At 44.0% G+C, this 13,071-nt stretch overlaps 3 protein-coding genes across 3 annotated transcripts in view; 2 read left to right on the forward strand and 1 right to left on the reverse strand.

The window, feature by feature from the left end:
• Positions 1-6,236, reverse strand: part of pcdh8.1 (protocadherin 8, tandem duplication 1) — a 35,557-nt gene extending 29,321 nt beyond the window's left edge. Inside the window, exon 1 of the mRNA XM_076746292.1 lies at positions 6,207-6,236. The gene's annotated coding sequence lies outside the window, so the exon portion shown is untranslated. The remainder of the gene's footprint in view (positions 1-6,206) is intronic.
• On the forward strand, positions 993-5,061 carry pcdh8.2 (protocadherin 8, tandem duplication 2). Its single transcript, XM_076747805.1, has 3 exons — positions 993-3,606; positions 3,711-3,909; positions 4,157-5,061. The coding sequence occupies exons 1-3, from the start codon at positions 1,141-1,143 to the stop codon at positions 4,468-4,470; spliced, it is 2,979 nt and encodes a 992-aa protein (XP_076603920.1). The 5' UTR covers positions 993-1,140; the 3' UTR covers positions 4,471-5,061.
• Positions 5,989-9,029, forward strand: cnmd (chondromodulin). Its single transcript, XM_076746297.1, has 7 exons — positions 5,989-6,060; positions 6,229-6,363; positions 6,954-7,094; positions 7,212-7,325; positions 7,462-7,615; positions 8,061-8,248; positions 8,802-9,029. Exons 1-7 carry the CDS (start codon positions 5,989-5,991, stop codon positions 9,027-9,029), a joined length of 1,032 nt encoding a protein of 343 aa, XP_076602412.1.
• The last annotated feature ends 4,042 nt before the right edge of the window (positions 9,030-13,071 follow it).

The raw sequence follows: 13,071 nt of genomic DNA on the forward strand, positions 1-13,071 counted from the left end.
AGCCACCACCAGCCCATAACCACAAATAAAGTAAAGTAGTGTGCATACGCGCGGCCATATAGTGCAGTTCCTATGAAACTGTACACGTAAAGGTGCAAAAGTTAATGGTCCATCCTCATCACAGCGCTCTGAATATTAGTTGAATCGAATGTAATTTGAAATTCATAACAACTGGAAGTTGTGTTTTCAGAGTTGGGGAGTTGCAGTCAAAACCCAGGAGACAAACATCTATCAGTAGCCTATAAATATGTTTTCCATAAATTAGGAGAGAGGCGAGATGTAAGGTCTGAAGTGTGATTTGGAGAGATAAAAAAGACTCTTGATCTCAAATATGAGAAAATATTTTCAAAATATTTTGTTCATTTGTTTATCTGCTGTTTTTTTTTAACATTCAGGTTACAAAAGTGACGATGTAATATTGATCATCTTTTTCTTTTCCAATACATAACAGACAATCAGAAAAAAAGCAGTGGTTGTAGGATCACTCCTCCCTCTGATGGGTTGTGGTTGTGCTCATGCTGAATGTGTCTCCAGATAATGAAGCTGTTCTGAAACGAGATGCACCCCGAACAAAACCTCATTCAGCTCTCCAAAAAAAAAGGAAAAAAAAAACAAAAAAACAATTGAGCCGGCCTTGTGAGCGCGTGCACACGCGTAGACACACCTCCTCGCTCCTCAGGCACGCTCGCAAGACAATAAACTCAACATCAAAAGGAGGAGAAATAGGCTTTTGCTAAATAAAACCATCACTCGGTAATGGCTGCAATAAAACGATAAACAGTGCAGGAACTATCTTCAAGCAATGCCATATCTCTCTGCCCTTTTTTCCCATTTTGCAACTTGCTTCAGTGTACACTCTCAAAACAGGCTTATAGCTGCTTCTCTTTTTTTTCATAAGGGGGTATTTTTAATTCTAAAGCGAGGGATTGGTCACACTTCGTCTCATTAGCATGAGGAGCTGTATAAACCCCGCCACTGCAGAATTTTGAGCTGTGTTGAAGGCGAGGCAACAAGCGTGTCTGACTGGCTGCGCGCAAGGAGCAAGTAACTTTCACTTCCAGCACAGTTCAGTTCAGAAACGCGGGAGCTGCATGGAGAGCTCACTCCAGAGGTGAACCGCTCTCATCTGTTCAGCGCACAATGAGGCTGCTTACCGAGGGAAACATTACTACGAAGATGGTACGGCGCAAATTTATAACTTATTGGCACCGGTGGATTTTTCTCTTCTCAATCCATCAATTTTTATTTGCCTCAGTGGCTCAGTCCGAGGGAAATACTATTCGATACCAGACCAATGAGGAGGGCGCACCAGGTACAGTCATCGGAAACCTTGCCAAGGACATGTCCTTGAGTCTGTCTCATTCCTCCAAGACCAATTTCAGGATGATGAAACAATTCAATGATTCATTCATCAGGGTAAGAGAAAGCGACGGGGAACTCACTGTCGGGGAACGAATTGACAGGGAAAGAATCTGCAGACACACTTTACAGTGTCTCATTACTTTTGACGTGGTCAATTTCTCCAAAGATCGCTACAAATTGATTCACGTTGAGGTGGAAATAAAGGACATCAATGACAACTCTCCGGAGTTCCCAAACAAGGAATCTATAGTGGAGATCTCGGAGAATGCAGCAGTGGGGTCCCGGATCCCCTTAGACCCAGCTGTGGACGCAGATGTCGGGTCAAACTACATCCAAAGCTATCAGATTTCTGTCAACAGTCATTTTACCATTGATGTGCTCCTGAGAGCGGATGGGGTTAAATATGCGGAATTGGTGCTAATGAAAGAGCTAGACAGGGAGACTCAGTCATCATACATTGTGGAGCTGGTCGCCACAGACGGAGGGAACCCGTACAGATCGGGGTCAACAAAGATAACTATCAAAGTGACTGACTTTAACGACAACAGTCCCGTTTTTGACCAGAACAGTTTCTCAGTCAGTTTGCCAGAGGACGCACCGGTTGGCGCTGTTATACTGGACTTGAACGCAGTTGATGCTGATGAGGGCTTAAACGGGGAGGTCGTCTACGGGTTCGGAAAACAGGTTTCTCACGAGATCCGAGAACTTTTCCAAGTGGATAATAAATCGGGTCGCCTGACGCTCAGGAGCCCGGTGGATTTCGAGGACAAAAGCACCTACGAGCTAGACGTGCAAGCGGCCGATCTGGGACCCAACCCGACCCCCTCCGTGTGCAAAATCATCATTCACGTCACAGACGTTAATGACAATGCCCCAGAAATCAGCATCACCCCGATGACCTCCATTACGACAGGCATTGCATACATCAGCGAGGCGGCAGACAAGGACAGTCTGGTGGCGCTGATCAGCACCCTGGACAGAGACTCGGGTGTTAACAGCCAGGTCCATTGCACATTATACGGCCACGATCATTTCAAACTCCGACAGGCTTATGAGGACAGCTACATGATAGTTACAGCAGCAGCCCTAGACAGGGAGAGGATTAGTGAGTATAACTTGACGGTCATGGCTGAGGATTTTGGGTCACCCCCGCTGAGAAAGATCACTCAGTACACCATTAGACTCAGCGACGAGAATGACAACGCCCCTCAATTTACTAAAGCTGTCAGTGAAGTTTCAGTGGTGGAAAACAACGCCCCGGGGGCCTATATCACCACAGTGGAGGCCAGCGACGCGGATCTGGGTAATAACGGCAAAATCACCTACAGACTGGTGGACAGCCTTATCATGGGGTCCCCGATGAACACCTTTGTGTCTCTCAATTCAGTGTCTGGCTCCATATATGCACTCAGAAGTTTCAATTATGAAGTCATGAAACAGTTAGATATACACATCCAGGCAAGTGATGGGGGGTCACCACAGCTGCAGAGCACAGCTGTCATCAGACTAAAAATAGTTGATCAGAATGACAACCAACCTTCTATCATAGAGCCGCCGCTTTACAAAGGATCTGCTGAGGTTTTCCTGCCCAAAGATGCACCTGCAGGTTATGTGGTAACCCAGATAAAGGCCACAGATGCTGATGAAGGCATAAACGCACAGCTGTCCTATAAAATCACAGAGGGGGGCCACCTGGGTTTCTCCATCAACAAAGACACAGGGAAGGTGCACGTGAGCAGACAGCTGACGTACGATCTCGAGGACAATGTCAAAGTCACGGTGGCGGTCAGTGACAATGGATCCCCGGCGCTTACTTCCACAGCCATTATACACTTGAGCTTCATAGAAGGAACTCTACCCAGTATGCCCTCCTTGGCTCAAAATGGCAGCGAGGAGCTCTTTGAATGGGACATGTCCATAGCCATCATCATTGTCCTGGCAGGGAGCTGCTCTCTCCTCCTGCTGGCTATCATTCTCATCACAACCATTTGCAGCCGCCGGAAAAAAGAGACAAGGGAGGGGGGTTATGATGAGAAAGAAGACGCACCAAATGTGGAGAAAGTGGAAAGTGGTCATATTGATTCATTGATTGCCAGCCACAAAGCCAAAGTGTTTGATGCCCATCCATTTCCAGAGAAGCCTCCGTTGGCCAGCAGCAACCCAACAGAGACAGGCTGTGAGGATGGCAGGCAGACAGCAGGCATCTTTGAGTCAAACAGCAGAGTGATGGAGGGGAAATTAAAGGTAAGTCGTTATTTATGCTGGAGATATTTCAAGTTTCTTTCACGCTGACTTTGTTGTCTTTTGCATCTTGACTCAAAGTTTGTGTGCTTTTTGTGTCTTTGCAGGGTTATTCCACACTGCCGGGATATGGGAAAGAGACAGTCAGACCAATAACAATATGGAAGGGTAATTCATTCACCACAATCTCAGCGAGAGATCCTCACATCAGTGGCAAGGACAGTGGAAAAGGGGACAGTGACTTCAATGACAGTGATTCTGACATAAGTGGAGACGTGCACAAAAAAGAGTCACCCCCGACAAACAGTGAGTGTCTCAAAAACACGGTAAAGATAATATTAAAATAGAAAATTAGAGGGAAAATGAGGATGTGAAGGTGAAATCCATGCAGCGATGCTTCTTGTACTGTGATTGCTATTTTAAGCTAAGCAATGCTACAATGCATTTTCTAATACACTGGTCACATTACCTGGGATCACTTTCAGCACCCTCAAGCAGATGAGCCAGCACATGTATTCACATTACATCCTTACAGCAATGCTGTTTTCCACAGGTCTCTGGGCATGCACGAGTGAGTGCAAAGTGCTGGGACACTCAGACCGATGCTGGAGCCCTTCCGCTACAAGGCCCAACACGAGCATGGCCTCTGGACCGCATCTGTCAACTTTCTCCAAGACAGCTTCACTTCCCCGGGACACCAGAAGGGAAAACTACTACCCAGCTCACCTACCCAAAACCAACGGTCTGCAAAGTGTGTACGAAAAAGTCCAACACCAGGAGTTTGACTATATCCTCGTTGGTCCACCGACGCCGGCCCGAATACAGGAAACGGATGAGATATCCATTCCAGAGTACACAAACTCTTAAAGATCCAAAAGTCACCACGAGGGATTCTGTCTTTATACTGTATAGTACTTCGATCTTAATTGACTTTATGTTGGATTGTTGCTGTGTTTTGTAGTATGTCGTGTCTTTTGGCTCATATAAGACTGTTCATTGTATCATGTGTAATATGCAAGATTTTGTACATTAATAATATATTTTTCATAATGATTCAATGTAAAGAAGAATTTTATTATACATTTTCAAGAGCATGTGTTACTATTTAAGGGGCATGACCTATGGACATTTAGGCTGAAAGGAGCCTTTCTGCTGTGGAAAACAATCAATATGAAAGATTACCATGTTTGTGGTAGATTTTTGTCACATTTGTTGCACAAATAAACGGTTAAAAGCTAAATTGTTTTGCTGTTCAACCACAGTTTAAAGCTGAGCTATCTGGGCTTACAGGACTTAAATGTAATCTTATAGGAAAAGTAGAACCTATTGTCCTGAGGAAATATTCAGACAGCACACAGCATAACCTCAATTAGCCAACTGAATGCATTTCATTTGCCTTACAGGCTTATGAGCCACAATAAATAAAATGTGGTCCTCCAACGATCACAGCTAAATTGATAGCATGCATAAGCCAGTGTCATATTCTTTTCATGGTACACAATGTGGTTACTGTGCTGCCTCAATTTGCATGCAAATAATGCATGGCTGATCAAATGCTCTTACAATTACATATTTTCTCAAAGGTCAAAGAATCCCCTCACCTTTTCTGATTGCCTCCCAGCTTACCAATTATCCAAAAAATGTGCTTCAATCTGTTTCCAAGCAACAGCAGCACTGCACATTTGAATCTTTTTTCTTACTATGTTTCTTCTTTTCAAGTTACGGTAAGGACAGCGTAACCTTGACCACGAAAATACCTCTCTGCCATTGTCAAATCAAAAAATTCATAATTAAGCAAAGGTCATGTCTGTGTGTGCCTGTGATTGGGTGAGGTTTCTTAAGTCAGTGCTGTCTTAGCACATTGAAGGAATAGAAAGACCCAAGACAACTCCCTTCTGCATACAAGTCTGACTATAGAGAGTGAAATCTGTTCATTCCCAGTGACACCTGTAACCAGAAAAGACCTGGAGGAATATCCGCAACATTCATACACATTTCTATCATAATTGAGATCCAACTATAAGAGGAGGGTGATTGAATGAAAAGCATTAAAGCATTCTCTGAAAGCATAGCTGACTTCCTCCTGAACTCTGATCAAAAGTTTAGTTCACAAGCTGTCCCCCAACCATCACTGCCTGCAACACCAGCCGATCTCCGATGAGCTCAGAACTGCTTCAAAAGTCTCGTTTTAGTCTGGTACCACAGGATGGCCACCGTGCTTTAGGAAACCTGGACCTACAGGTAACATTCAGATGAAGAATTTAGCTCAAAGAATTTATATCAACTGTACGTCATTCACACACAAGTGTCAAAAAGCTTCCTGCTGGATAACCTGATTCTCCACAGAGAAGCAACAGTATTAGTGGAGGAATTATAGAGGACATCATGAGAGGGACTGTGGAAAAAGTCCAAAATACCACTCATGGATCTGGCTGTTTTGAACACTGCACGCCTCCGGTAAGACAGGCTTACTAACTTTTTGATTAGAAATATAATTGACATCCATGACGTGCAAATAAAACTGTACACTCTGCAAACTCTCAAGGTTTCCAGGGAATGTTATCAGTGGTCCTGGCTATTGTTCAGCATGCGTCATTTCTTACTTTGCATCTTCTGAACTTGAAGGAACAAAGCACGCCGACCTCTGCTGCAGTCAGTCGCCTCATGAGATTTGGAGCTGTGGCTCTTATTGTCGGCGCGGCGTTAATGTTGTGTGCATCCATGGCTGCTCTCTACCTGTGGAAAGTCAGCGATAAAAATGTAAGTGTCGACTGAGGATTATGCTGTAGTTATTGCAGCGCCCCTTCAATAACAGCTATCTCAGGTGAATGCAGGGAGGCTTTAGGATGCTTTTGGTGGGAAATGGGACCAAAGTAGATTACGAAACTGTCTGATAATAAAAACTTGTTTATTATGGGCGTAATTGTATTTTCCTGAGACAGACGGTCACTAGAGATATCTATCTTAACAACTGAGAAGCCCTATTAGTGATCCTATTCATCATCACAATTCACACTGTGAAACTGCATCTTTAATTCTGCCTACAAAACAGCCTACAGACTACATAAACAGCTCCTGTTATTGTGCTCCATCTTGTATGAAACAGCGTAATGTTTATTTGTGTCTTATTGAGCTCACCTGTAGGGCAAACATCCTTTTTCAAAGCCTGTGGTGCTTTGCTCAATTCACAGTGTGCTTAAACTACACAGGGTTTCAGTAGGAGAAGCAACACCAGCAATTACTGTGCTGGGGAAGCTTGTTTTTCTGTATCTCTCTTCCATTGTGTTTGCCACAGTGTGATTTACATAACTTGACTAATCAGTCATTCAAACGTTCCACTTTGCTGCCAGGTTTATAATGTTCGTTACAGTATGAACATCAATGGGGAGGTGAGGGAAGGTTCCGTGGAAATTGATTCTGACAACAACCTGGAGCGATTTAAAACTGGGAGTGGAGCTGAGGAAGCTGTGGAGATTCATGACTTTCAAATTGTGAGTGAGTTTGTCCTTGTTCTCTCTTCCTGGGGTAGTTCAGCTGAGACTTTCTGTGTGCTTAGCAAAGTAGCAAAGCTGTGAGTGTAAACATGGCATCTCTGTGATTTGGTGCAGGGAATAACTGGAATCCGCTTCTTTGGAGGAGACAAGTGCTACATAAAATCCCAAATCAAAGCCAACCTTCCACACATGGGAGCTCACAACAAAGAGTCGCTGATGTTTGACCTGGTATATGCACACTGCTTGATACAGAAAGTAGAGAATTGAGGAAAGACATTACAGAGGATCTTCTGTCTGCTTTTAACACTTTCGTCTGTTATTCTGTTTTAGTCATTCAAGGACATTATCTTTTTCTTCTCGCCAGACAGATGAAATCATGCCAATGAGGTTTGATGAGGAGTTCCTCATTTGGGTCGCAGCAGAGCAGCCGTTGAAGGACACCAGCTTCCTGAGCAACAAAATCCTCGGTCTTTGCGGAGAGCTTCCCATTTACTGGCTCCAATCTATCTATCCCAAAGGTTACCTTCTTCTTTTCTTTCCAGCTATTATGTATTGATTCACTCAATCCCACAGAGTCTATAAAACTGGCCTGCTATCAGAGCGCACGGTCTACTGCATTTGAATTGCTGCACATTCTTTCATTGTTTATTCAGATCTCGGTTGCGACTGCCCTGCTTATCTGCTGACACACTTGTAAAATTCTGACTCTGAGAAGTTGTTGAAACACTTGAAACATCTTGAACATACACTCCATTTAGAGTCGTACACCAAAAACGGCTCCGGTCTTGTATCAAAAAAGAATGATCTTGAAATATGCAAAGACTGCTTGAAATCACTGCTGCTAATTTAATTATTCAGGACATCTGAGACAGCCGCAGCTATGTAGGATTGAGCTCTGAGGACATGTATGGCGTCTTGTGGATGTTGACCCAATACTCTTGCCTCTCGTGGCCGCTGTAACAGATGGGGAGAGGAGAAAGAGAGACACGCAGCGAGCCAAACGGCAGTTTAACATGGAGGAGTTTGACGCAGCTGCTGAGGAGAGGGACCCGGTGAGTCACGCAGAGGATGACACCCCCAGAGTGGCGGAGGAAGAGGAGGGGGCTCAGTCTACTGCGGGGTCAGCATACAATCCTGAGAACCCCTATCATGTGAGTAGCAACTTTGTCAACAGCACTGTTTGTGATAAACAAGGCTCCAGAGCTGGTGAATTTTTGATTAACTATCAAGCGGCGTATACTGAGCCCTGGAGCAGCCCTTACAGTAACATTAGGAACTGAAGTTTCTCTGTTTTGTCAACACTTTTACAAACGACTTCATAACACCACCCTTATCATAGCAGCCTTGTTAAAAACTGTATTCTCGCAGAAACAGCAGCGCTGTCCATGGTGTGAAAATGTGCTAACCTGGATTTGGTCCTCCTGTCAGCTGTGGGTATATACGGTCCTGCTGCTGCTGTTGAGTGGGTGTCATATTAGAGGCTGTAATTACAGGGCACCGGGGTAACAGCTGCCATTCCAAGTTGATGAACTTATGAACTGAAGTGAAAATTCCCAGTGGTTATAAAAATTCATGTTGCCTGAGAGAACCATAGTCACATGTTTGGGGGGATGAGAAGTTTTTTGAAAAAAAATCTGAATTGCAAATGAGTGTAAATTTTGGAAAAGATTGCTCTTCAAAATGAACATTGCTTCCAAACTGCAGCGCAGCGGAGGGGCAGGAGAGGAAGGCGCCATGACCTTTGACACCATGTTAGACCACCAGGGGATCTGCTGCTCTGAATGCCAACGAGGCTACACTCACTGTCAGAGAATATGCGAGCCTCTGCGCGGCTACTGGCCCTGGCCTTACAACTACAGAGGATGCCAGGTAGCTTGCCGAGTCATTATGCCGTGTCGCTGGTGGGTGGCACGCATTTTAGGTGTTGTGTGAAAAAAAAAACATGCGACTCTTATGAGAGAACTTTTTTTTTTAAATAAGACCCCCAAGGTCTTTAAACTTTATTATGCATGCGGATATTTATTTTCTGAGTTTGACTGTACCAGAAAGCTACGCTTGTTGGCATGAAATGCAGATCATGCTGTATGATTATCTGACCTATACTAACTATGACAAAGGTTCATCCATCCAGACAAAATGTTGCACATACAAATATGTGCTTTCTCTTTGTATGCATACACTAGTTCTTTACATACAGTAAAACTGGAATACATAAATGCCATATTTCTATTTGCAGCAACCGACTCACAAATGAGCACTTTTTTTTTTCTCTCTTTTTTTTTTTCGCAGCATGTAATAGCAAGGCTTAATGCACTGTACTGTGTTTAATGGAAGGTATGGGACTGAATCCAGAGGCTCAGCAGATCATGTCCCTTTTCTGACTGAGTAGGTTTCAATAAATTCTAATTACAGTATATGCTGGCTTTGATGTAGATGTTTTTTGTGTCACATCTTGTTTCCATGGTTCCACTGGGTGCTTTTCTGATAAAACTGAAGTGACAGCAATGGTTGCCATAACTTCCATTCACAGCTCAGAATCAGTTTGAGGGCAATGCAATTTGTACACACTGACATCTGCATTGATGTGAACTAATGTGAGATGGGTGTCATGGCAATGATGGAAAATATTTCCATAGAAGTGACATGTTTATTAAATAAATAAATCGATATTTTTCTCTATGAAAAGAGAGGAGTGTGGATGCTAAGCTACCAAATAACATGATCACAGAGACGGGCTTCTTTCTTTTTTCTTTCGCACAGCTGTTATTGGGGCTTGTGGTGCAGGCTATTCTGAATACCTCAAAATCAAAAGAAATCAGATTACGATCTCTAAAGCCATATGCCAACTTTCTAAATAATTGAAAGGAGCCATGTTGCGATCAAGACGATTTCACAGAGGGTGATCCAGGCACATCAAATTACAACAGATGTGAAATTGCACCATATCTGCCACTAAAGCCGCATTTGAAACTCTGAAGCAGTGTGAGGAAACAACACAAAGAGATGCTTGTCTCTTTGCTTGGAGATCTTTCCTGGTTTTTGTGGGGGTAGAGGTGCTTATCACATCTGCAGTGCTGATAAGACGGCCTCTGTGCTTCCGTAGGCTATATAATATTAATCCCTCTCCCACGTCTGCAGATGCACTTAAAGGAAGGTGACAAGCATGACATATCCAGGACCTCCTGATGGCTCGTGCTCTGGAGTGCAGCCGCTAAAAGAGCCCCAAGTACCCTCAAGTGATGTAAATTTGCAGGGGGAGTCCAATTTCCATCACAGCACTGTCACTGCCATGGTCATTAAACTAAATCATCCCGCTGTGTGTCACACAGCTCCCATTTTAAAGTCCCCTCAATAATGGAGTTATACTTGGACTGCAGATTGCAGCACAACAGTGAATGTCTGACCTGACAGCAGCTGTAAGAGTATACTGCACATTATTTCATCTTTAGAAATCACAGGCAGGCAGCATTTATGGAGATACCTTGAAATTATTAATTAATTGAGAGACCTTTTCGTATCTTAGTCACACCAGCTGCGGTTCAGCAGCTCTATATATAATCTCTAAAGTTAGCAACTGCAGCTGAAATGTAAATATGATGTGTTATGTGCCTGTTGCTGGTGGCGGTTTCCTTGGGTTTCACTCAGAATATGTTGATACAGCAGCACAAGACAAAGAGCGCAGAGTCGAAGCTCGACAAAAGGAGATGAAAAACATAAAGCAAAAGGAAAAAACACATCACCACAAGCAACAACTCAAAATGGCATTTAAACTGTGAAAAAATACATAGCTCAGAACAACAGCAGTTTTGTTATCCCGGGGCCCTGTTTCTAAAAAACTTGTTTCCTTTTGCCATTCCTCTCCTATGAAGAGAAATGTACCCCCATTGAGTAGAAAAGACGAATGTGTTGGAGAGCAGCTTCAGTGTGTGAGACAGTGGTGCCTTTTTGTTTGCCTCCCCTCTGGAGCCAAGCTTACCCTGGGAGCCCTGCAGGCCAGGGAACAAACAGAGCTTTGTGAGCACTGACCCACTGTGCCCAGCAGCCAGACTGCAAACCTCCACTCCCGTGCTAATAGGAAACCACAGAAGAGGAGACCGCAGCGGCCGAGGGAGGGGAGCTTTTCTCGCATCCACCTGTGCTTTCATCATTGCCCACCAAAACAAGCAGATTCAGGCGGGGTGCTGTGGTGCTCTGGTGACCACAGAATCAAAAGCTTTTTCACCAACATCCTCTTGGCACCAACACTCAGCACAATACATTTGGGATACCTTAGCCGCTGATTTATTTTGTGGCAGGGATTTGTGCTAATCAAGCCCAAGTACTCACTAGAGCTCCCTATAAATACGTCAATAGCCTGTCATAATTTTGCCTGCTGTTGCCCAAGAGGCATTAGAAGTGTGAATAGAAGTGTGAAGTGAACCACTCCGGTAAACGTGTCCTACATTTGATTGCATGTTTTCCATTACATCCAGACATGAATGAAATAAACAGTAGTGACAGTCCATTTTGCACCTTAACCAGAACACAGAAACCCTTTTAGGCTGGCTCATTATGTTTTTTCTGCAAGAAAGCACTGCAGTACGCTTATAGATGCTGGCATCGTGAAAAACCTGTAACCCGCAGTTTTGCACCAGCAATAACAACCCAGGCACCGAACATTTGTCTTTTCTGTTCTCCTGAATGGTCAGAAATAACATAGCTGGACAAAAAAGGGTGGGTGTGTGTGAAGGGGGTGGGGGGGGGGGGGGGGGGGTACAAGGCTTAAATGCTTTTTAATCCCATGGTTGAGTGACCACTTGCAGCTCTGCCCAGCAGTCTGGCTCTGCCTGCGATTTGCAGGTCTCTCTGAAGTTTCCTTGCCACTGGCTATGGTGCCCGCATAACTCTCTCTCTCTCTCTCTCTCTCTCTCTCTCTCTCTCTCTCTCTCTCTCTGTGTGTGTGTGTGTGTGTGTGTGTGTGTGTGTGTGTGTGTGTGTGTGTGTGCGTTTCTCTCACCGTCCTATTTAGTATGCAAACCCCAAATGGCCATTAATTAAATGCCTGCTGGTATTGTATAAGGAACACTCTTATTTACTTCACTAAGTTAATGCTGCGAACATGTCTGCAGATCTACCTGCATTACATTAGTTACACTTTCTCGGTCATGAAACATTATAGCTATTGTCCTCAGTGACTCAATTACTCTGCGCGCACTGCAGGGATTTTTTTTTTTCTGTGTATTGCACTTGGTTGCATGGTGTCCTTGTTACACTCAAATAGAAAACCTGTAGTGCGGTGGGTCTAAATTGGACACAGTGCTGGAATTTGCACCATTGTTTTCCTATAGGGACACACTGTATGTGTGACAGTTAGTGTGGTGGAGGCATCCAACCTGCACTGGATGTCAAGAGTGTCTCACAAGAGGTGGGCAGTTATCTTTATTAAACAGCAGGCATGGGCTCTCTCAGAGGACGCTGTATAACCAACAACACACATTCTACTCCCTCACCCATATCACCATTTTTTAACCCTGTGCTCGGTGAAATTTAATTTGAAAACACATGCCAATGAGATCAATATTAAAAGATTCTCTATCAGAATATGCCATTTGTCAAAACTTCAGTCACCCAAGGATGTACCCCAGAACGTGCACATCCTCTGGTGGGGTGCTTAAAAAGAGCTATAGATAGCTCAAAGCAGGATCAAATCAAGACTTCACATCTACAAACTGTAATAATAAAAAAAAAAACCAAGCTCCTCCACAAAGCAATGTCAAGAGGCTTGCCACATGAAAGCAGAAGTTGTCCAAAGAGTTGTGGGAAGTACTGACAAAGTTTATGAGAAAAAAGTAAATGTGTTTTAATCCTCAGCAGCACGTGCAACAATGAGGGAGCCTGAGCCTTTAGATATGCCACCCCGGGGGCAGGCTCTATACTTAAGGCTTACAACAGCCTCATTATCTCCCTCAACTCACATCAGATCCTAGCAGCAGTT

Source organism: Chaetodon auriga, chromosome 13 (assembly GCF_051107435.1).
Source record: "Chaetodon auriga isolate fChaAug3 chromosome 13, fChaAug3.hap1, whole genome shotgun sequence".
Classification (NCBI taxonomy): Eukaryota; Metazoa; Chordata; class Actinopteri; order Chaetodontiformes; family Chaetodontidae; genus Chaetodon; species Chaetodon auriga.